Source organism: Protopterus annectens, chromosome 7.part0, assembly GCF_019279795.1.
Source record: "Protopterus annectens isolate FY-2018-M chromosome 7.part0, PAN1.0, whole genome shotgun sequence".
Lineage (NCBI taxonomy): Eukaryota > Metazoa > Chordata > Ceratodontiformes > Protopteridae > Protopterus > Protopterus annectens.
Genome location: NC_056739.1, coordinates 1,145,628,338 through 1,145,651,102, shown reverse-complemented (window position 1 = coordinate 1,145,651,102; position 22,765 = coordinate 1,145,628,338). Strand labels below are relative to the sequence as shown.

The 22,765-nt window shown below is 37.6% G+C and overlaps 1 protein-coding gene across 2 annotated transcripts in view; it reads right to left on the bottom strand.

Moving 5' to 3' along the window:
- LOC122806913 (stereocilin-like) overlaps positions 1-22,765 on the bottom strand; it is a 608,237-nt gene that overhangs the window by 14,843 nt on the left and 570,629 nt on the right. Inside the window, exons 21-22 of one of the 2 annotated variants that reach the window (XM_044077724.1) lie at positions 12,948-13,045; positions 390-537 (exon numbers count right to left, since the gene is read on the bottom strand). In XM_044077724.1, coding sequence (XP_043933659.1) covers positions 390-537; positions 12,948-13,045 — 246 coding nt within the window. The remainder of the gene's footprint in view (positions 1-389; positions 538-12,947; positions 13,046-22,765) is intronic. The other variant, XR_006365569.1, reaches the window with a different exon arrangement.

Here is a 22,765-nt window from a genome sequence, read left to right as displayed (position 1 = left end):
CAAAGAGCCTAAGACAGCAGTGACAACAGCTCATTTAATCGCAATGACTTCTCAGCAAATGGGCATGGAACTTAATTTAATGAGAAGCAAAGTATGAGAAAAAAATGTATCCATTTGTCACAAGAATTACAAGTGGATACAATAGCCTTAGTGCCATTTCACAATGTTATAAAAAGTTACATAGAACTCCAATTAGAGGGATCAAAAATATCAGCTTATATATCTGATGAAATATGGCATATAAGGGGAGAAGCAGCAAATATTGTGAATCAGTGCCTTGTAATAAGGTAAAATACAAAACAGAAAACAAGGATATGTTATCAAGGAGTGCTTCATGCATATGAGTACTCTAATGATGTACAATATACATCACATGCATTTGTACTGACCTCTTTGTTCTAGTTTGACTTCTCCTTCATACTGTGCCATTGTGATGACTTGCTTTTGCTCAGGGTTCAGTTGTTCATATTGTACAGGGGTAATAGCAGCTGCCTGAGCTTGGGTAAAGCTGGACAGCTGTTCTGTGCTGAAGACTACCTGTACAAATTCACCACCAATACAAGTTACTACTCAAAATATTCAAATACAGAGATTACAGCACCAACCATGCAAAATAAAATACAGCCGTATACCTTTCAGGCTTTCTGATGATTCACATTAATTATAACACATTTTTACTGGTTTCCCTTCTAATTTGCTTGAAGAACACCTTACCCTAAGAATAATACCTTAATAAACATGATACAAGAAAAAAATGCTTCACAGTAAAGAATCAGGTCACCATTTGCTAACACAAACTTTCATGATGCTTCATAAAAGAGGAAGTGAGTATTATTTTTTGCAGGCAAGGCTCTTTTCCCTTTCAGATGTATGGCGCTGAAATTTATGAGATGGTAGAACATTGCTATGAGTGTTTAAATCGAACAAGAGTCGACTGATATGGCAGGGACTCCTGTGACATGCACTCTACATTATGATGGCATTTTGAAGTTTTCAGGTCTCATTCTCACCTTCAACAATTCCATGGATGAGGACTACAATATTTGTCTAATATATGTGACACACTATTTAGTAGCACACAGAATTCGGTCACATCAGAGAGTCTGACTGAAAACTGTGCTACATTGTGACAACAGGACAAAGTACTTTGTCATCTGAGTGACATCTGTGCACTCTCGATGGCAGCATGCAGAGTTCTGATAATATTCTGATCTGTGGTGAAGTCACTATTGAAATGCAGCAGAGAATCTGACTGTAAACTATGCTGTAATATGATAATATTATGTGCTATAGTGTAGTCTGTGTGACATGTACATGCTCTGAACGTAGGTAATGCTCTGGTTCTATTCTGACAATATGGAAATACAACTGATGAAGTGTATCAGGCAGGTGGCCATCTCCCTTACAGGAGCATTTGGGTCTTTGGTACCACTATGACCTTCACCACTGTCACTGATGAGATATACAGCAGAAGTTTTGAAGATGTACTATTTCCTAGTTGTACCATATAATGATCTTTCAACATTGCAAACTACAAAAATATAAATGAAAGAGAGCCTGTGTGACAGCTGTCCTGCTCCTTGAAAGTAAAATGTTTTGCTATGCTTATATTTAGATGTACCATAAATGTAACCACTTAGTGAATAACACCTATACTACAGCAGCGTAGTTCCTTAGAAGTTGCATGCAGCACTATATAACACCTATACTACAGCAGTGTAGTTCCTTAGAAGTTGCATGCGGCACTATATAACACCTATACTACAGCAGCGTAGTTCCTTAGAAGTTGCATGCGGCACTATATAACACCTATACTACAGCAGTGTAGTTCCTTAGAAGTTGCATGCGGCACTATATAACACCTATACTACAGCAACATAGTTCCTTCGAAGTTGCATGCGGCACTATATAACACCTATACTACAGCAGCATAGTTCCTTAGAAGTTGCATGCGGCACTATATAACACCTATACTACAGCAGCGTAGTTCCTTAGAAGTTGCATGCGGCACTATGTCACCATTCTAACCTACAACTATACCTCCGAATATTTCATGGAAAATACCAGTTTTAAACTGAAAATAACAGGGTGCTATGAAATTCGATGTAGCTCCTTTAAATTCTGATTTTGGACTTCAGTTTGCCTCTTGCTAGCTATAACAGTATCAGCCAATGGCATTATCAACATTGGTGATGCAATGACATGACTACAGCTGTAACTGTATGCAAGGCCTGCACCATTAGTGCTAACGTACTGTCTGAACAACACTCAGACAGCACTCTCACAACATTAACAGAAGCCTCACTCACTAGCTCAGTGTCTTAGATGTACACTGTCAATTCCAGGCAGTTTTCTGATGCACACTTATAAAATGTGACACTCAAAATTAATTTTTGTCCTTAATAACTGTTTCAGTGAACTTAGAGCATATATCAAACATCACTCTTCCCCTTTGAAATTCTTTTTTGCAGGACAAACTGTACCCCCTCATATGTGGAATTCCACACCACCAAAGTTATATATACCATCTCTGAAATCGTCATACCTTGGAGAAAAGAGAATATTCTGAGAAATGCCATCTTGGACTTAATATGTGTATGCCAATTTTTTTCAGCCAGTCGGTCTCAGCATTGTGGGACTCATTAAACATTTCAAATGGTTCCCAAAATAAGCTCTTATTCCAAGATGCAGTGACCTAGGAATGTATTACAATAAATGGAGATGCAAGACGTCTACCCTTATTGGAGGTACAGGTAATCCTGGACCCTAAAATTGTTTTTGGCGTTGTGTACTTTGTTCATGTGCTAGAATAATAAATATGTTTGATGAAATGGCATTCTGTCTGTCTGTGAGTAGGATGATGGTTAGTAATAGGGGTAAATTAAAAAATGTTTGAAAAGACAACTCATTTTCTGTTTTTACCAAAAATCAGAAGAAAGACTTCTGAAGAATCTAATAAGTAACTGTCTATTATAGTTATTAAAAAGGCAGTTTATTTATGACAATATAAACACTTTTTGTATTGTATATTTAGTGTGTGTAGGCACTGATCTTCATGTACAGATGTGCATGCAGTCGGGGTGTTTCTTTCTGTATGCACAGTTTAAGCAGCAGTAAATATAAATTAATTTTTTTCTCACTAACTTGTTGCCTTACTCAAGCATATGTTGCACTGAGACAGAGTAGGTGAGACACTGCGCATTACTGATGTGTGCAAACCATAAAGCAGACAATATTTTTTTTGCATTTCCAGGCAACATTCTTGGGAAAGTAACAAAACATATTGAAACATCAGAGGCAAAGAAAACATTGTGCTGGCAAACATGAAAAATGGTGCTGTGAGTACTGTATGAGCACTATGACAGAAAGTTATTTAAAAGTAGTGTTCAAACTAATGCCAGCTTATAGGGACACAGATAATGCAAACCAAACTGAATTTAGAAAATAGTTTTTGAGTCTGTCTGAATGCTTACAGGACGGGCAATAGATTGACAGACTGGGTTGGTATACATAATGTATCTGAGCATATGAATAATAAAAATATACTGTGTCATACAGAATTACTTATATTATGAGTGCTGCACATGTAAAGGTTTTGTGCAAATGAGAGTACATTATTTGCCATAACCAAATGTATATAAATCTTAAATATAACTCTATATGTAGAAGTACTGTCACATCATCTGCCTAAGTAAAATATGCTTATATTTACTTGATTTTGTAACTGCCAGTTTTATAAAGTTATTTTTCTGAATGGAGATTTCCCACAATCCTCCTGGAATTGGGAGGAGTTACACTAGTAGTTACGCAAATCTAACACTAGTTACCTATCTAGATTTTTGATCAGATGTGCTTATTTTCAAGAACCTTTGTCCAGATGTTTGATATTTGCAGGTTGAGAGACATGCCTACAATGTCATTAGTGAGCACACAAATATATATATATATATATATATATATATATATATATATATATATATATATATATATATACATGTGCGTGTGTGTGTGTGTGTGTGTGTGTGTGTGTGTGTGTGTGTGTGTGTGTGTGTGTACCTGACAGCATCATGCAGTGCCTAGTATCTGTTTTTTCCCTGTGCCATGCAACTTGTGTTATGTCTTTATAGTTAAACAGTTCTATATAATTCTGACTTGATGTAGTATCCTTTGACAGCTGTGGTACTTCCTGATGCTTGCATACAATGCACTAGCATCAGTACACATGCACGCATATGTATAGAGGCACACACATATGTACACACATATATGGTCTATTATATAATCATACCAAGTTTACCCTAAATTCACTAAATGCAATTGAGAAAACCTAAGACCATATAATGAAATTCTGTTATCTTCTAAAAGATAATCATGATCCCTGCAGTTTGATTTTATTTAAGGTGATGTTGTGATTTGTGTATACTGAAACAGATGTGTGTCAATCTGTATTAAGTTACTGGTGAAAATCAGCATTGCTTTTATGATTCATATGGGGAATATCAGCAGTGCTTTGGTTACTCTGCCTAATGTGCATAAGCACGTGGTAGATTCTGCATGCCACCAAATGCACAGTTCAAACAAGAGGAATACATGCTACTTCCGAGTGTGTGGTCTGTCACAGTATTCCTTCTTACACTGTAATACACTGATTCAGGAGTCAGTTTATGTATGTAGCAGGAGTGCAGGGGCACAGCCTCCTACACTGGAAGTATGCTTAAAAGTACTAGAATTTGTTGTTTTGTTTTTCTTGTCATTCATACATACATTTGCATATTACTAATTTACTAGAATATTTGGATTTGTAATTATGGACTCCAGGTATTGTGGTCTGTCAACTAACTTACTGTAATGTTCTATTTTAGATGTTATAAAATTAGATTTAGTAGACTCAGTGACAGTACACTTATGTATATACACAAACATAAATGCACAAAACAAAACGTGGAATAAAAAAAATCAGACAAAAGCAACTCACTTAACAGAAACAGTACAAAACACTGATACATAATCAAAATTAAAGAAAACCTGCACAAAACACTAAATAAAAAAGAAAAGAAATCAGAAACAAAAACAAGCCTAAAACTGTCTTTTGCAAGGGGGCAAGCTCCCCCTACACCTCCATATTGATGGCTGCACCCAACACCCCCTCCTACTTTATATATACCAACTCTGAGACCACACAATAGTGCAATATGGGTCAAAAGGTACAGTGCTGACATAACAGCAATATGGTCATAAGGCATGTTACCTACTGAATAACAGTAATATGGGGCGTAATGTACAGCATCTTCACAATAACAGTAATATGAGTGATAAGATACACTATCTACTCATTAACAGTAAAGTGGGTCATGTGGTACAGTACCTACACAATCACAGTAATATAGATGAAAAAGGATCAGTACCTGCACAATCACAGTAATATGGGTGAAAAGGTTAAGTACCTACACAATAATGGCAATATGAGTCATAAGTTGCAGTACCGGTATAATAATAACAATAATATGGATCATAAGATACAGTCCTTACACAACAGTTATATGGGCCATAATGTACTTATACAATAATAGTGATATGGTTTGTAAGTTACAGAATCTACACAACAGCTGTGATATTTGCCATGAGGTACAGTACCTACACCATCACAGTAATATGGGCTAGGAGGTATCGTACCTATACAATAACAGTAATATGGGTCACAAAGTACAATACCTACACAATAACCATATGTTGGGTCATAAAGTAGAGTACCTACACAATAACATTATATGGGTCATATGGTACAGTACCTACATTTTAATAGTAATGTGGGTTGTAAGTTAAAATACGAACATAATAATAGTAATAGGGACTTATGACACAGTACCTACACAATAGTAATACGGGTCAAAAGGTACAGTACCTATACCATAAGAGTGATATGGGTCATAAATAACACTACCTACACAGTACCAGTAATATGGGTCATAAGGTACATTACCTATATAGTAACACTAATATGGGTGGTAAGGTACAGTGTCTTCACAATAACAGTGATATGAGCTATAAGGTATAGCACCTACAAAATAACAGTAATATGGGACAAAAGGTACAGTACTGACATAGTAACAGTAATATGGGTCATAAGACATTTTACCTACAAAATCACAGTAATAATGTACAACACCTTCTCAATAGCAGTAATATGCAGCATGAGGGAAAGTACCTAGGCAATAACAGTAATATGGGTCAAAATGTACAGTACTGACATAGTAACAGTAATATGGGTCATAAGACATTTTACCTACAAAATCACAGTAATAATGTACAACACCTTCTCAATAGCAGTAACAGTACTGACATAGTAACAGTAATATGGGTCATAAGACATTTTACCTAGCAGCATGAGAAAAGTACCTAAGGCACAATACAGTAAATGGTCAAAAAATGTACAGTACTGACATAGTAACAGTAATATGGAGTAATATGCAGCATGAGGGAAAGTACCTAGGCAATAACAGTAATATGGGTCAAAAGGTACAGTACTGACATAATAACAGTAATATGGGTCATAAGGTATTTTACCTACAAAATCACAGTAATAATGTACAACACCTTCTCAATAGCAGTAATATGCAGCATGAGGGAAAGTACCTAGGCAATAACAGTAATATGGGTCAAAAGGTACAGTACTGACATAATAACAATAATATGGGTCAAGGGCACTTTACCTACAGAATAACAGTAATATGGGGTGTAATGTACTGCATCTTCACAATAACCATAATGGATCATAAGGAGCAGTACCTACAGTAACAATAATATGGGTCATAAGGTACATTATCTATATAGTAACACTAATAACATATATTACTAATTACTAATAATACAAATATTACATCCTGGTAATCTTAGCACCCCCAATCCATGCCCAGACAAGACATCTGAAGAAACTGCCACTATCTTCAATACCTATTTTATCAATTCAGTATCTAAGCTACTGAACCCGAACCCAAACTCTTCTACTACTAACATCTCCAACTTTTCTGAACCTACTCCTAATACTATCTCCTCAAATACCTTCTCCCTCAAACCTGTACCTACTAGCTACATGAAAACTCTACTCTTTAAATTAAAACCATTTAATCAGCGGACAATATTCCTTCCACTTTTCTTCTACTAGCAGCTGACTCTCTTGCTCTCCCTGTATCTATCCTAATCACTCTATCTCTGAATCTAAAGCCCCTTCCATCTGAGAGCAGTGCTACACTCTACCTGTACACAAAGGGGGTAACTCCTCTGATATCTCCAACTTTAGACCTATCGCTATCCTCCTCCCGTCTCTCTAAAGTACTAGAAAAATGTATTCATAAACAAGTTATGCAGTATCTAATACAGGAAAATCTGCTTACACCCTCTCAACATGGCTTCAGAACCAAACATAGCACCACTACAGCTCTATTATCCTACCTCAACACTGTCTCTATAGCCATGGACGACCATAAACTTATTTCTTGCCTATTCTTGGACCTCTCAAAAGCTTTCAGCACTGTCTCACACTCTCTTCTGCTGCACAAACTGCATAACCTCAACTTCTCCTCTGATACTGTTGCATGGTTCTCCAGCAACCTCACTGATAGATCTCAATCAGTGAGATGCCACTCTGCACACTCCCCTCCTCTCCCTGTAAAAATGGGTGTACCTCAAGGGTCTATCCTAGGGCCTTTACTTTTTAATACCTTTACTAATCAGCTCTATACCTCCTGTCCTCAGTCATCTTTAGTGCAATACACAAATGATTCTACAGCCATCACCACAGCCAACTCTCCCTCTAAGCTCTTCTCAGCTACTCTGGCATCTTTTAACTTTGTTGAAACATGGCTTTTCAACAATCAGTTCATCCTTAACCTTAAAAAATCAAAGCTGTTACTCTTCCCACCTAAAAAGTTCAACAATATTAAACCCTCCTTCTCCATGCAGTCCCTTAATAACACTCCCATTCAGGTAGAATCCAGCACTAAGCTCTTAGGCATAACCATCGACAATCAGCTTAAATTTGACTTGCATGTTAATAACTGTATCAAAAAGACTCATTCAAAGCTACGGCTCCTTTACTGTAACAAGACTCTCCTTACCTCTGAAGCCAAGATTACTCTGTCTTACCTACCTTCTACCCAGCCTAACGTACAATTCTCAAATTCTCACAAATCTTAAATCAACACTCCTGACCAAACTTGAATCTACCTACAACAAGGTAGCTAGATTTGCTGCCCAACAAACCTACAAATCCCATCACTGACTCTCTCTAAAACACCTAAACTGGCTTGAATTACCCCACCAGCTTCTTCTCTCTTAGCTCCAGATCATCCATTCTATCCTATACCAGCCTTCCTACTGCCCAGCACTATCCCCTCTCATCTCCCATTATTCTCCATCCAGACCTGTCCGAAGCTCTAACCAAGACCTACTACAAATCTACAAACCCAAGTCTAAATTTGGACACAACATGTACAGCTATCACCCTACTATTGCTTGGAATAGGCTGCCACTAGAAATCCGGACCCTTACACATTGTAAACAATTTAAGATAGCCACCAAAGCGCACTTTAAATGTCACTGGTTCTGCCACTGCACTCTCCCTCCTTAAACATCCCCTACTTTTCATACCTTAATCTACGTTCTGCCCTTAACTCACTCTTCTCACTAGCTCTCTAATCTCACTTGACTACTCTTTCTACTGTCTTCTAAAAATCTGTTAAGCAAATCGCCTCCGAGAAACATTCTATTGTAATTGTTCTTCATGCAACTACATTATGATAAAACTGGGTTTTTGTAACCACTAACCCCCAAAATTATATTCATCTTAATGACATATTTCTTTTTATACATTTTGAAATAGTTTTGCTATACTCCTGATTATTGACACTGTATAACATTGTATTCCTACTTAATGCCTTGTAATAATCCTGTAACATTGCTGTTTAATGCTAATTTATAATCAAAATTGTTTAAAATGTTGGAGCTTTTCTCCCTGGGCTTCCGCTAAAAAATGGCTCTTCAGCTCAGTCAGACAATCCCGCTCAACAAACGTAAAATAAATACTATGGGTGATAAGGTACAGTGTCTTCACAATAACAGTGATATGAACTATAAGGTACAGTACCTACAAAATAACAGTAATATGGGTCAAAATGTACAGTACTGACATAGTAACAGTAATATGGGTCATAAGGGATTTTACTTACAAAATCACAGTAATAATGTACAACACCTTCTCAACAGCAATAATATGTGTCATTAGGTAAAGTACCTACACACTACCACTGACATGGGTCATAAGGTACAGTACCTACACAACAATAGTAATATGGGTCATAAGGTACAATATCTACCCAATAACAGTAATATGGGTCATGAAGTGCAGTACTGACACAATAACAGTGACATGGGTCATAAGGTGTAGTACCTACATAACAATTTTAATATGGGTCATAAGGTATAGTACCTACCCAATCACGGTAATATGGATCATAAGGTACAATACCTACCTAATAACAGTAATATGGGTCATGAGGTGCAGTATCTACACAATAGTGATATGGGTCCTAAGGATCAGTGTCTACACAATAACAGTGATATGAGTCATAAGGTACAGTACCTACAGAATGACAATGATATATGGGTCTTAAGGAATAGTACCTATGCAATAACAATTATTTTATGATGGCTATAGCCTTGCTTCATGAACTCTGTTACTTGTATGCTTCTTCCCTGAAGGGTAATTCTCACCGTTGTTATTTAAAATCATCTTTTAGAACAGAAACATGCAATGAGAGCAGTACTATAGTCCATTAGAATTGGTGAAGGTGTTGTCCCATGTTGAAAATATGCACTTAAACTTTTAATAAATCAACTATGACTATTTATACAAATGTTCACATAAGATAGTCTAAAACAGGGAAGAATATACTTCAGCTAACGATCATTTACTGAGTGAAAAAAGAAGGTCCTGCAGCTCCATGTAAGTATGCATGGATGAAAGTGTCTGACAGCTCCATGTAGTATGTAGGGATGGAAGTGTCTGCCAATCCATGTAGCATGTATGGATGGAAGTGTCTGACAGCTCCATGTCATATGCATGGATGGACGTTTTTGACAGCTTTGACATGTTTGACAGCTCCATGTAGCCTGCATGGATGGAAGTCTCTGACAGCTCATTGTAGTATGTACAGATGGAAGTGTCTGACAATCCATGTAGTATGTATGGATGGAAATGTCTCACAGCTCCATGTCATATGCATGGATGGACATGTCTGACAGCTCAGATGTGTTTGACAGCTCCATGTAGTATGTAGGGATGGAAGTGTCTGCCAATCCATGTAGTATGCATGGATGGAAGTGTCTGACAGCTCCATGTCGTATGGATGGATGGACATGTCTGACAGCTCAGACGTGTTTGACAGCTCCATCTAGCATGCATGGATGGAAGTGTCTGACAGCTCCATGTAGCATGCATGGATGGCAGTGTCTGACAGCTCCATGTAGTATGTATGGATGGCAGTGTCTGACAGCTCCATGTAGTATGCATGGATGGAAGTGTCTGACAGCTCCATGTAGTATGGATGGATGGACGTGTTTGATAGCTCCGTGTATTATGCATGAATGGAAGTGTCTGACAGCTCCATGTAGTATGCATGGATGCAAGTGCCTGACAGCTCTGTGTAGTATGCATGGATGGAAGTGTCTGACAGCTACATGTAGTATGTATGTATGGAAGTGTCTGACAGCTTTGTACTGATAATGTTAGGAAAGAGTGAAGGAGATGATTTCAGACTGTTTTCTTTTGGGATGGGTACAATAGAAGTGAATAGCACCCTTAGTGGCAGTGTAAAATTGTCTGGGGAGGTGTCAAGCCCTGTATTATTTGATAAGATCAATTTTAAACCATTATCTACTTGCAGCTCATTAAGTGAAATTGAATCTTGATTCATTTATTTTATAAATCTTAACTCATTAAATTTTAATGGGCTGCAGTTAATCTTTTAGCTTCCTAACTGATTTGACATTGATTGTTGGGCTCATGAAAGCGCTGCCTCTACAGAAACACTGCTTTCTGATGGGAAATACTAAGAGCGTTAGTTACATAACACCTCATGGACACTATGGAACCCCTGTGCTCAGCATTATAAATACTGGATATGAAGCATGGTCAATACCCATTTGAAATGTTGGGACTAACTTCAGTGAGTCCAAAAATGCTGACACTGAATGGACAAAAAACAGACTTACATATACTAAGTTCAGGATGGGCATTTCTCAGAATATTCCCTTTTCTCCAGGGTAAAGTGATCTTGGAGTTAGTATATATAAGTTCAGGGGCTGTGAGGGTGCGGGGGGGGAGGCTTGTCCTCCTGTAAAAAAACTGTTTAAAGGAGAAGAGCGATGCTTGACATTTGTTCTTCTGCAGCTTTAGTCTTCTCTTTTGACGTGTTGGCAGTATGAGTGCAGACATTTCAACAGAGAGCCAGCACAGACATTAGAGCTCATGGAAAATACCTAATGCCATTACCAAATGTCACTGTAGTAACCAATGCCACCTTTACTGGCATCATCCTCTTCAGTTTTCTAAATACAGGGGTAACCTTAAGATTGGATTCTGCAGAACCATGAAATCTTACCACTACAGGAGTACAATGTGCTCAGCTGGAAAGATGTTACAGAGGAAGCAGAGTAGCAGTATTGAGGATGAGAAAGGGAAGGTATATGATGACTTGCAAAAGCCAGGGAGTGGAACTGAAGCACTAAAAGACAATCATTAGAAGTCTACGCTCCCCCAGATATTCTCTCCAAACTCATTAAACAAAATTATGTTCCTAGACCCTAATAATTTAGTAGGTTTTAATGAATTTCTATTCTGTTTGAAAACAGTATCATATTATCCACTATCTGTTTAGAAATCTCACACATATTCCTTTATGTTTCTGACAATAAAATTATATTATTGTTAGCAGTTCTTGGGCTCATCACTCCCGCTGCCACCTTCCCCCAACCCCCCCACTACACAGCTCCTGCTCCTCCAGAAAATAAAAGTGAATTATGTCCATTCCTAGAATCACCAGACCTTCCATGAAGATAAGTATATTATTCCATGGCGCCCTTGTGGCCTTTTACTATTTGCCAGTTCCCTTAACAAAATTTAACTGTTTCAATAAACTGTGTTAATAATGAAACATCTGGATTAAGAAGTGATCATATATCTATGCTTAGCTGCTCTGGTCAGTGGTTTAATTAACAGTTTGGTACTTCATGGCTTCAGTAGACTATACCGTATTCTGATCTCAGTGAGGCCCTAAAAAGCAGAGAGAGACATTTGAATATGTTTTGTTATATTTTAAGATCCCTGGATATCTTTTATTTTAGCAGCACTTACACTTCTGAGCCTAGGAATATATGTAACATCTCACTATTTAAGGCTACTGGAGATTAAAGAGTGTTCTCCTGTTGTGCTAGTTGCTTTTTCCACCTTCAGTTAATCTGAATAATTTATAATTTCTCCTTTGTGCCATAGATCCATTTAAATTAATCATATGATGTTGTGCCTTTCCAGCTGCAGTGATTAATATAAAGGAGAAGCAATCCAAGCACTGCTACCATTGAAGCATCAGATTTTAAATAAAAAAACCCTGCAGAAAACAACACTCTTGATGTGCGTTGCTTACTAGAGGCCCTGAAGTGCAGGGGAAAGGCTTATATAATCAATGACTATCTAATGCCAAGCAAGTGACTGCCATTTCTTAAAGTCTAAACAATGTAAAATGAAATGTGTTATGACCATTTCTAAGAATGCAAATGGAATTGAGTTTATTTAGTAAACAAGTCAAAAGTATCTGATGTAATTACTAACAGTTCAGAATTTGTATACAGCCAAGTAGATTGCAGTTGTGTTTATACTGCCATCTGTTACTCACCACAAGTTTTTTAGGTGGAATAAGAGAAATAGCTTCAGGTGTGAGTCCTTGAATCTGAGGTTCAACCAGAGAAGACAGAACCATGTCAGGTAAACCAGCTGCAGAGAGAAATAAGTGTTACTATTAAACATTTTTAAAGATCTTTAGATATAGTTATATAAGCATACATACACACGCACACACACACGCACACACACACGTGTGTGTGTGTGTGTGTGTGTGTGTGTGTGTGTGTGTGTGTGTGTGTGTGTGTGTGTGTTATGCTAAATAAATACCATTCCTTATATACAATGGAGCCAGGTGTGTGTGTCAACCAAATGCTAAATAAATATCATCCTTTATATACAATAGAGCCAGCTGCTTCATGAACCATGTAAGTTTAATCAGTTAAGTGACAGAAATCTTTTTAACATATTAATTTACTTTGATGTGTGTATTGCACATTCACATTATAACCTACCTACTGAGTTTTCAAATATAAGAAAACCTAATAAATAAAATTCATTTTCTCAACAATGTCTTCCTTAGCAGTTATTTTACATTTCTTTGTTATGCAGTCATTTTCCAACTTCACATTTATTATTTTGGAGTCTTTGCAGCAATTTCAGTGGATATTACTTGCATATTTATCAGAACAATGCCATTTCACATATCTTTTGCATGTGTTGCTTCTCAATTACATGCATGTTCCATTTAAAGGATATCACCATAGAAGACATTAGAAATTGATAACTATGACTTTTAAATATAGAAGGGGTAAGAAAAATTGAGATGCATCCATTTCTTTTAATAAACTACCATGCAACTTTTCAGTACAAAGAGACATTGGGGACGATCTATGAAATTCAGTAATTGCAGTTATGGTGTAAGATAAAAATTCTGTGGTCAGAGGAGTTATTACATTCTGTGCAATGTTTTTGTCAGAGCTCAGAAATGTGTTCAATATAACACTAGAATTTTTAGGCAATATTTTATGGCTGTTGTGAAATGTGGAACAAGAAATGCATTTTCTTGAACTCTAGAAAATGGCACATTCACTACTTCAGTATTGCTTAAAACATGACTCAGGACACTAGTTTTCTAAACTCATTTATTCATCATCATGTCCTTTTTACTGGATGCATAACAGAGGATTAGGAGTAGGTTACCGATCATAATCACTTTATTATGTGTTTGAGACATGGATGTCAAGAAAATCATCTTGAGAGTGAAGCCTTCAGTTTGAAAACTATTAAATGTTCTCTCCCATCTTTCCTTTTCAAGTAAATTCCCTGCCATCCTCCTTACTTCTTTACGTACTGATGACATGCCCACACCTCTGTTTAAGATTCAGGCCTTACTTCTTTACGCACTGATGACATGCCCACACTTCTGTTTAAGATTCAGGTTAAATATAACTCCAGACACAGAATGCCTTCCTCATTCCTGTAACTTTTCAAACTTTCAGTCATCCTTGTTCCCTTCCTTTGCACCATCTCTGGCAGTTTAGTAGCACTGTCACTGACCTCCAATCTGCACACAATAGCCGGCTGTTGAGTCATCCTGTGCAATGGCATTACCACTAGGCCTCAAGTCAACACTCCTCAATGCACCCCAAAATTGTACTAGCCTTAGCCCCACCATTTCTCACAATGCTCTTGCTGACTCATTGGTGGAGAGTCTAGTGTCTTACATACTTGTTTAGATCAAAGTCTGGAGTCTTTACTTCCTCTTATTAATTTTATCTCATACTGTCTTACTAAACCCTTACACATGCCCTCACAAAGTGCAGTTTATGATTTCTCAAGGTTTATTTACCACATGGCCTTATATAAAGTACCCATCTTTTTCTAAAATAACTTTTCTATATTTTCATAATCCAAACCTTTGCAAATTCCACACCATTATATATCGTAGCTACGGTTTAGACAGAGTCTTATGACTTTTGCCTTCAGTTAAAGTACTGATCCTCCTATATTTAATGAACTTCTTCATATAGTTGGACCTGTTTAAGTGTACAGTCATTATTAAACACATAACGTAAACCTGTAGAAAGAAGCTTTGTTAATAACTGGATAAAATGTAGTATATGAAGATCACGTATTCTGAAAAAATAAGAAAGTGTACCTCTTTACTGAACTTCTGCTATGATTTTAACATTCGGAGTCTGAGAGGTATTCTGACCATTACCAAAGCTTCCTTCATTATAATTCTTGAATCCTTGTATTGATGGGAATCATACCAATGTGGAATCATTGCTACCAAGGGGGTGCCAGCATATCCACCTCCCCCACTTCCTCCTTCCATCTCAAAACTATACACCCTTTATCTTTCAATATTTTCCAGATAGTTCCTTGGTCTATATCATTAAAATAAACTAAATTACACAGATGAAAACTCACTGACTCCAAACTATCAAATAAAACCAGATCCATGAAACCCATCAATCAATCTAAAATGGCAAGTGCTCTACTTCCAACTAGCCCTACACTCCAAATTACACAGCTCTCTCACAACCTGATCCCTATAAATACATAGCCCTCTCACAGCCTGATTCTAACCCTAAAGCTCACACACACACACACACACACACACACACACACACACACACACACACACACACACACACACACACACACACACACACACACCACCTGAAACCTCACTCCCTACAACTAAACTCACTCCTCCCTGTACCCAAATTCCCCAATCCTTCCCTAACCCTAAATTCCCCTTTTCTTCTCTGACCCTAAGCCTAATTCCTCAGTCAGCAAATTAACAGTGTATGTAAATGAAACATACATATTCACTTACACTTCAATACTGCAAAAATGTACTCCTTGGTGACAAAGAAGCACCATTTAGCACCATAAATCTTACTTTTGACAAATCCAGACTCAAGGAAATGAATGGATCTCCATTCCCCAGACTGCTGACTAAAAATGTCCTATTCTATTACTTTAACAATGTCATTCTCCATTCCAACACTTGAAAAATAAATACCTCTGTCTGCTTCTTGATGACCTATTTAAGGCACATGCTCTTTCAACTCAATAAGCTATGCTTACCTAATACATTTTTCTCCATATTGGAAGAAGGGATCCTACATGCAGTGTCTTTCCATTAGCTCTCCTGCTTTAACCTAAATGTTTGACATAGATCATTTCCTGGATTTCCAACTTGTCAAAACATCTGTTTTATTTCTACAGCATAATAGCTGACAGCAAATCCTTACATGTGTTTCCCTAACCCAAGTCATACTTCCTCAATAGTTTTAAAAGTCATCCAATCCATCACCACCGTGCCATAGTTCAAAGTGCTATTAACCCAGGTTTCAATAATTCAATTTCTGTAAAGCATTCCCACCTCCATAAGTGCTTCTTGTCTCCCAGTTTTCCCATAATCCTTAGATTAGAAGGCACCATTGTCCATTCGGGTCTACATCAGAACATCAAAGTTTTAAAACTTTGAATGGTCTAATATCAACCCATTTTGAGTGAATGCTAAAAATAGCGAAGCTGTAGAACACCGAACTCTTTCCTAGGGAAAGAATTTGGTTGGCCGGTTCTGTGGTTTCGCTATTTTCAGCACTGTGGTGGAAATTTATGGGTCGGGTTCAGGTAAGTGTGCAATTGTGTGGTTGTTAGGATTAGGGTGCGGGTTAGGTGAGTTATGGTTAGGGGCGGGTTAAGTGAGTTAGGGTTAGGGCGCGGGTTAGGTGAATTAGGGTTAGGGCCGAGTTAGGTGAGTGTGCGATAGTGACGGACCTTAGGGTTAGGGTTTGGGTTAAGGTAAGTGGATAGATAGTAGTGTCTGTATAGTTTAGTGTAGGGTTAGTTGTAGGATTATAAGTGTATGTGTGTGTATTGATGTTTTTAGGTGTGCTTGTGTTGTGTGTATGTGTTTCAGAATAGCGAATTTTTTCCCAAGGAAAAAAATTTGCTTTTCTGAATGTTTGATATTATGTGGTTTAGATATTTTAGGTTCGATGAAATAGCATTCGCTACATTCATCTTTCGATAACTGATATAAACGCGTCCATTCTAAATGCTTCTGATTTCCTTTTCCCATAACCCAACCGTTAATTTTTATTTATCCAACTCAAATGTCCATTGCTTCTCCAAATTTGTCTTATCTCTCCCCATGACAAGTCTTAGTATTCAAATAATTCAAATTCAGCACTCAATTCAAAATATACTTTTGTTGTGGAACTTGTTCCTCCAGTATAAGAGCCTTTTTATTTAGTACTACTAACACAGTTAAATTAAATAAATATAAAACAGTAAATTCTTTAAGCTGCTCCAGTGGCATAGAGGGATTAAGCCACGGCTACGGCCCAGTCAAAGAGGGTTCAATTGGTGGCTCAGGTGACTGACTGTGTGGCAGGCAGGGATAGACATGCACAACCTTGATGAGAGGGAGATTGTCGATGATGCTCTCTAAAGGGGAGGTATGACCCAAAAAGGGGAATTGATCTCAGAAATAGTTGACAGGTGCGGGGTTGGGGAAAGGTAGTAGATAGGCCTATAAAAACATACTGGAAGGAAGCAAAGATGGCTGAGTCCCAGGACACCCTTAGGATCCACTACCGGCTCTAGGAATAACACAGTAAGTCGAGGGGGGAGGTTAGCAGACACAATATGAATGTGGGGCACTGCTGGCCAGGATGACAGGATAAGGTCTGAAGGGACCAAAAAATATAGTAAAATTAAATTAAATTAAAAAAGGTAAATACTTTAAAAATGTCATGAAAGGCTATGTCTGTGCATTCTATCTGCCTGATGATCAGCAGTATATTTTGTACAGCTTTTAGACCTGTGATACCTCTTGTCTGTGTCAGAGTTCAGACAGTACATAATATGGACTCATATCCTGGTATCCAGTGTGTAGGCTAAATAAATGCTGAAGAAACTGGCTACAATTAGTCTGGACCCATCTCATTATTTTGGGCATCATTAATACCCAGATATTAAATGGTGTCAAAAGCAGTCAAAAAGACATTGTCTCATATTTCAACTGCTGCTACGTAGAAACCAGTCTCTTCTAATTAGTTTTTCCAAAGAACTAGGAATTGGGTATTTAGAAATTCTGTTTGTTCACAACTGGAAGCAGAGCATCAGGAAAACCTTGAAAGCAACCATTTTAGTTTGGAGACAGAGAAAGAGAGACTGCTGATGAAATGTAATACAGGTTTTGGAGTTGCTACAAGGAAAGACAGAATCTGTTATGCCTCTGCAGTTTTTCATGAAGACAGAAGATCCCAATGAGCCTAGTGGTACTTATCAAATTAAAAAATGAGTCAAAAAAGGCTGTGAATATAGTGAGTTACATGATTCATTGGACAGTATCCTGTGAGGTATCACATATAATAAGTTAATGTGCAAGTTCCTGAGGAAATCAGACTTAAGATTAAAAAAGACCAACATATATATATATATATGGGTCTACTTCTTTTGACCTAACTCCCATTTGCCTGACACCCATTTGCCTGAGACCAAATGACTGAAATTTCATTTGCCTGACACTTCATTTGCCCGACACTTCATTTGACTGATAAGTATTATCAGCAAGAAAATGGAATATGCCCCCTTCCCCACTGTAGTGCGACCCTGGAGGTAGAATATATAGTTAGGGGAGGTGTGGGGGGCACAGCCCCCCACAACGGGGGGGGTGGGGGGCAAAGCCCCCCCACTTACTTTTCTTTTACTAAGCAATATTACATCAAAAGTTAGCAATATCATATGAAATGAAGTGGGGGGCTTCGCCCCCCACACCCCCCCTAACTATATATTCTAACTCCAGGGTCGCACTACAGTGGGGAAGGGGGCATAGTCCATTTTCTTGCTAATAATACTTGTCAGTCAAATGAAGTGTCGGGCAAATGAAGTGTCAGGCAAATGAAATTTCAGTCAAATGGGGTCAGGCAAATGAGTGTCAGGCAAATGAAAGTTAGGTCAAAAGAAGTAGACCCATATATATATATATATATATATATATATATATATATATATATATATATATATATATATATATATATATATGTATGGATTCACTTCATAATCTCGAAAGACTGAAATATTGAATTTCAGTATCTCGAGACCATGAAGCCGAAAATCCATATTACTGAAACCACAAAACCGCGAAACACAAAACCATGAAAACACAGCGCACACACTACACAACACATACAAACACAAACACCCATACCTCCTGACACTCTAAAAAAAGCAACACAACACATGCACACAACTAAACAAACACACACACCTACCCTTACTATATGCAGGGGGGAAAGCCTGCATATAGTAAGGTCGCACTACACTCCATAACACAGACAACCCAGCACCACATGTTCCACACCCCCCCTGCACAAACACACATCACATACACACAAACACCACCACTCCCAACACTAACACACTCACATTCTTACCTTCCTACCCTAACGCACACCTAAAACTCCTCAATCCACTAAAAAATACACAAACCCTCCCCAAAACCCTAAAAAAACCAACATTTACCTAGTGCGCTATCCGTACTGCGGGTTCGACATTTCAGATTTGACATTTCAGGGTTTGCAACTTCCATCCATTCGACTTTATGGTCTCGAGAAACTTAAATTTAATATTTTAGTATTTTGAGATTATAAAGTGTTTATATATTACAGCCTACCTTGACCTTGCAAAAGCCTTCGACACAATACCCTACTCGGGCATCATAAATAAGCTCACCAGCTTAAATATCAACCCCTATGTCACAAGATGGGTTGCAAACTGGCTTAGGGATAGAACCCACATGGTCAGAATTGCAGGTGCCATGTCAGACTCTAAACCAGTTACAAGTGGCATCCCACAAGGTTCAGTCATGGGACCTCTCTTGTTCGGTATATATTTCTCTGAGGTACAGACTAACACAGGAGGACTATGGCTGACAAAGTTTGCAGATGACTGCAAACTGGGGGCCATAATTGACTCACCAGCTGACACAAGCATCCTCCAAAAAGGTCTCACAGAGATGGATAACTGGTGCCAGAGCCATGACCTAAAGCTAAATGCCAAAAAGTGCATAGCCATCCTCTTTGGGAAAAACAAAGTGCCCACAAATTACCACATAGGTGGTAATCCATTAAGTACGGAAGAAGTAATTAGGAATTTGGGGACCCAAGTAGATTGCAATCTCTCCTTTGACAATCACATTGCCAATGTGGTCAGAAAGACATTCTATATAGCCCACCTTATCACAAAGGGGTTCACATCTAGACCAAGAGAGGTCATTGTGCCCCTCTACTCATCACTCATCAGGCCCATAATTGAATACAATGCCCCATTTGGGATGTACCTTACCTGACACCTGCTACAACTAGAAAGACCCCAAAAGTACCTCACCAAGAGGATCAAGGGACTCAAACAGATGCCCTACGCAGTTAGGCTAAAGAAACTCCAGCTCTACTCAGTTGCTTACTGCCTACTCAGAGGCGATCTGTGCCTGATGTATAAAGCCATGTCCAACCCAGAATTAATGGACATGCTCCACCTCAGGAAATCCAAATCCATCAGAACTACATGCTCCAGTGACTTAAACCTCAGCACAGAAATAAATAGAACATGCTGGAGGGACAGATTCATATCCTAGAGGCTCCCCTCACTTTGGAACAAAATCCCAATCCATGTCAGACAGAGCCCTTCAATGACCCTCTTCAAGAAGAATCTTGCCGTTTGGATGGGAGATCGTAAATTTACCCCTGGGATCTCTTCTGTGTCACTGCTAGACAGAGGCACGGTAAACTAACCTTAAATGGGCTATATTCTGTGACCTACTATACAGAGGCACAGTCAACTAATCTAAGAAGGGTGGCGAAAGCCAAACACACTCTGGCTAGGCTTGTAAATGCCCTAGGGCAGATAGCCTAGTATCAACCTATGAACCTATGAACCTATATATATATATATATATATATATATATATATATATATATATATATATATATATATATATATATATATATATACACACACACACACACACACACACACACACACACACACATATATATATATATATATATATATATAGAGAGAGAGAGAGAGAGAGAGATTTTCCATTTCTGTACTGACTTAGTTCTTAGAATACTTTCTGGTATTATATGAATGCAATATTCTGTATGACTGTTGTTACACTCTTCTTAAAGATGTGTGTGCAAATGCCCACTGGTTATTTCTTGAATTATACTCCTGCTTTATCATCATCCCTTTCCACTTTGAATTGTAGCTTTCTAATTGTGTTATGTATAACAGCCTTAACTGTGTAGCTCTAAAATATCCCTTCAACTCAGGTAATCCTAAACCTCCTTGTTCTATTGGGAGGAAAACAGACAATATTTTTTTTTTTCAAAACACTGCGAGTTTTGGAATAAAGCTTTGAAAACTGTTTTACTATGTATGGGTCCAGTCTCTCTTGAGAATGTACATAGACTATACAGACTGAATTAAACTCCTTGGCCCAGATCTCCCCAACACCTTAATTCAAGCACATTTCTTCCAATAATATACAGAATTTCCTTAAAATATATTAAAAGAATTCAGGAACTAAAATTCATTAAATGCATCTAACAATGTTAAGAATGTCAGCGTCTTTAATTGACAAACCTTTATCCTACACATATTCTATACATCTCCTACCAGAAGAGTTTTCCTAACTCAATTTAAGCATGCCTTCATTTTACCTATACGTAAATATGTTATCTATAGTAATATATGAATAATTGTCTGCTCACAGAGTATTTGTCAATATGACAGCATTTGAAACAATAAACCATTTATTTCTGATTCTACAAAAGCTACATCTCAGTTAAAATGCTGAATCCCAGCTAAGAAGTTTCTTCACAATTAAAATCTGTTTAAGCATTATTGAATCATTGTTGTTAAATATATCAGAACTTTACACCTTGAAATATAGGCACTGGTATACCCTGAGTTCAATATCGGGGCATTTTTACTTTGGATTTACTCCACCTAAAATTAATTATGAATGCTGGTGATATCCTCTGACTAATCGCAGACCATTCTCCTCCCCTTTGTATACCCCAAAATACAATCAGACTGCATCAACTCATGGCATTGAACACATAACAAATTAACAATTAACTCAAAAAATCCATAATAATAGTAATTGGGACACCAAAATGATTAAATGACACAAACCAACTAATACTCAAGGACCCCTTAGGCAATGTTATTTCCCTTACTGGACAGCAAAGATGCTCGGGTTTAACACTGAACACAACCATATCTTGAATGCTCACACTGAAGTTTAACAAGGTGATTCACCTACTTATTCCCATTAGTCAACCAGCCATAGACAAACATCCTGCTACCTAAGTTAGAATACAAATTCTCTATTTTCACTATAAATTCTTCTAAGAATATACAGATCCTTTAAACCATGGTTAATGAAATATCTAACTTTGTTCTTCCTGCTAATCCTTACATCCCCGTTGTGAATTATTTTATGTACCCTATTTTTCAACATTCAATCACAATTGCATGCACAGAAAAGTAGATGATGGTCTGGTAAAAAAGAAAGACAAAAAAGCAGGCAAAATGAGGAATTTGTACAGAAGGCTAAAGAGAACAGGTTACAGTTGTTTAAGCATAAGTACAGGAAAGCAGAAGATAATGTGAACATCCTCCAAGATGGCCTTAACCAAACTAATGACTGGTGCCAGAAGCATGGCCTCAAACTGATGCCAAGAAATGCATCATTATCCACTTTGGAGAAAATGGTGTCCCCACTAATTATCACATTAATAACAATGTAGTAAGCATGCAATCAGTCATGAG